This window comes from Triticum aestivum, unplaced genomic scaffold (genome assembly GCF_018294505.1).
Source record: "Triticum aestivum cultivar Chinese Spring unplaced genomic scaffold, IWGSC CS RefSeq v2.1 scaffold7965, whole genome shotgun sequence".
Lineage (NCBI taxonomy): Eukaryota > Viridiplantae > Streptophyta > Magnoliopsida > Poales > Poaceae > Triticum > Triticum aestivum.
The window spans coordinates 21,181-24,048 of NW_025229359.1; the positions used below are offsets into that span (position 1 = coordinate 21,181).

The 2,868-nt window shown below is 41.6% G+C and overlaps 1 protein-coding gene across 1 annotated transcript; it reads right to left on the reverse strand.

Moving 5' to 3' along the window:
- Nucleotides 1–209: 209 nt before the first annotated feature.
- LOC123175018 (histidine-containing phosphotransfer protein 2-like) lies at nucleotides 210–2,832 on the reverse strand. The gene is made up of 5 exons (XM_044590136.1): nucleotides 2,705–2,832; nucleotides 2,550–2,618; nucleotides 1,451–1,522; nucleotides 979–1,051; nucleotides 210–570 (listed from the first exon to the last, which is right to left on the reverse strand). The coding sequence occupies exons 1-5, from the start codon at nucleotides 2,830–2,832 to the stop codon at nucleotides 532–534; spliced, it is 381 nt and encodes a 126-aa protein (XP_044446071.1). The 3' UTR covers nucleotides 210–531.
- Between the last annotated feature and the right edge of the window lie 36 nt (nucleotides 2,833–2,868).

A 2,868-nucleotide genomic window follows, 5' to 3' on the forward strand; every position in this document is an offset into this window, starting at 1 on the left:
CACGTTGTCTCGCGAACCGACAGCTTTGTGATCCCTCGATGTGACCTTGCAGACCATCCCTTCTGTTTTGCCCCTCCTCCGGCTACTGCTTGTGGTGCCGTCGTACTCTTATAAGAAGGCCACGCTGAAATTTCAGACCGAAAAGACCTGTTTAACATGCCCAAATATGGTGATTGGCTACACTCTGGGTACAACAACCAACAACAAGACTTGTTTGTAGAGAAAAACAAATAGAACATACAACAAAACAAAGTCACTAGAGGACAAACCAGCCAGGTATACGTGTTATAAACAGCCCATAGGAAGGGCGGCAACACATCCACGTCACACTAGAATATGGACTTCACACTGACATCAACACACGACAACAGTTTCCGTTCACAGGGTTACGAGCCCAAAGTTCCGACACGAGAATATTCATCTAAGCTTTACGCGCACCCTTTAAAAACCGCTACATCAGCAGAGACACATGGAACGCATAATGCAAGAGATTGCATGGGGCCACACTCTTCCCCCTTCACTTGCCGCTACTTAGGAGTTAGGACCACATGCCGTGATCTGCTCTTCGAGCTGCATCAAAAGATGAATAATAGGTCAATGATTAAGATAAGTCTATGGCACATAATGATGCTCAAGTCACGTGGTCTCACTAATCAGCCTTGTTACAAGTTAGCTAGTTTCTTATTTGGGCATTTGGCGAAGCTTAATTTAAGCTGGGAAACAAAGAATTTCTACCACTTTTTTTAGCTACCATGTGCATCTACCAAGCATGATGACAAAATTACCACATAATCATTTAACGGCTAAATGAGACTTTTCGGTACCTTAAACTAAGTGATCCAAATCTAAATGTCAAAAGAATTAGAATAAGGATTAAAGATTGTTCCATTTTCTCTATCTTAATATGACCAATCTATGAGTTATTAAACTAGTGGGAATTTGGTATCACAATCCAACATTAGGCACATAAGGTGCTACCTGCATCATGATCTCCAACTCATGTCGCACAATATAGAACTCATTCCTAACAAGAGAAAATGACACAAGACACCTGAAATAATGCAAAAATACCACATTGTCAGATTCTGAAGAGGTTAACAGAATTGAGATGAAATGGTTCTAAAATTGTAACCCTATACTTCAAAAAGGAAAAATCTCTAGCCATATATGAATTTAGTTGTGCTATAAACAGAGGTCTAGAGCGAATAAATTACAAGAGAACCATCAAAGTGTAGCATATTCAGATAATGAACCGAGTAATATCAACAACGTGACTGCAGATGAAGTGAAAAAGCAAATCAGGTTACTTCTTAACAACGTTAGATTGGTATGAGCTGAAAATAACGACAGAAAAGACAACATGAGCTGGCAGGTTTACATAGAGACATTGAAAAACAATGTTGCGAATAAGTATTGTGTAACAATATTTAATAAGCTGTTGAGTTCTGACCCTTGTTTGCATTGTATGGCATAGAAATTGCCGAAGTGCATGCAGGCGAGGTTCACTTGCTGTGCACCAACACTGAAACATGCAAAAAAAATGCAGATCAGGAAATTAGGAACTTCGCAAACTTATTATAAACTGAGACGTCAACTCAATAATATTCTCAAGGAGCCATTTCCTACCATGATTGTCAACTCCATAAATTGTTTGATGAACCAGAAAAAAAACACCATTGCTGTTATGTGCAATAGCAGATCAGTAGTACCAGAAATATTCAGAAAATGACAAAGTTTTTCTTGACGAACCATGAAATTGTCATGAATACCGACAATTCCGCTACACGAGACACAACTACAATCAGGTCTTCTAATTTTGGATATACGACACCCGAATCACGTCCATGACGTACACACCCTGTGCCTGACAAATCTGAATAGAAACAACACCGTTCCAATGGAGAAACAGAAAAATGGCCATTGGCATTATGTAGAATTGCAGATCATTAATAGTAGAACAAACGTTTACAAAACGAAAAAAAATCCCCTCGCCAAGCTATACGATTTGATTGACATTGGGAAGAATACCAACAATTTCGTTACACGATATATGACTAAACTCAGCTCTTCTACCTATGGCTATACGACGCCTGTAGAGCGACACAAACCTCAATTGTGCGGCCGTGTCGTGAGGTACGCACCCCGTGCCGACACATCCAAATAAAAAACAACATCAATACCGTGGACAAACTAGAAAAAAAACACCATTAGAGATACATAGGATAGCAGATCATTAATACCAGAAAAACCACCATTAGTAATACACAGAATAGCAGATCATTAATACCAGGAATATTCCGAGAAGGACAACAATTAATCCTCATCATTGATATTAATCGGGATACCGGAAACTCCGCTACACTAAACGCAACTAAACTTGATTCTTCTAATTACGCCTATGGGGCAGTGCAACCGACAAATAAGAATCATTCGCCCAGTATAATAAACAGATCTGAATCGCACGACATTGACGCAGCGGGCAAACAAACATATATAGAGTTAAAAATAAGCAGGTGGAAGAGAGAGAAAGGGTTTATGATGGTCATCACCTGGAGGTGCACCGCATGAGCTGCTGCGTCAGGGCTTCCACCTCGTCAAAGTCCACTTCGGGCTCCTCCCTGCGATTTCCAGAGCAGATAATTAAGATGAGTCAGTACCGAGACAGAGAGCAGAGGGAGAGATGATAGAGGGCGTGAGGGCGGACATCAGGATGTCGATGTCATCGATGATCTCGGAGGCGTCGTAGATGAAGAGGCGGGAGACCTCGACGGCGGTGCCCTCGTCCCGCAGCTCCTCGAACGTGTCCTCGTCCACGACACCCTGGATTGACATCGGCCACGGCAAGGCAAACTCATAGGCCAAGTCAGG

Excerpts from the sequence above, each read along its gene's own strand:
- LOC123175018 (XM_044590136.1), bottom strand. The coding sequence starts at position 2,832 with ATGTCAATCCAGGGTGTCGTGGACGAGGACACGTTCGAGGAGCTGCGG. Across the intron at positions 2,619-2,704 it reads GATGACATCGACATCCTGAT|GGAGGAGCCCGAAGTGGACT; the intron begins GTCCGCCCTCAC and ends TGGAAATCGCAG. Across the intron at positions 571-978 it reads AGTTGGAGATCATGATGCAG|CTCGAAGAGCAGATCACGGC; the intron begins GTAGCACCTTAT and ends CTTTTGATGCAG.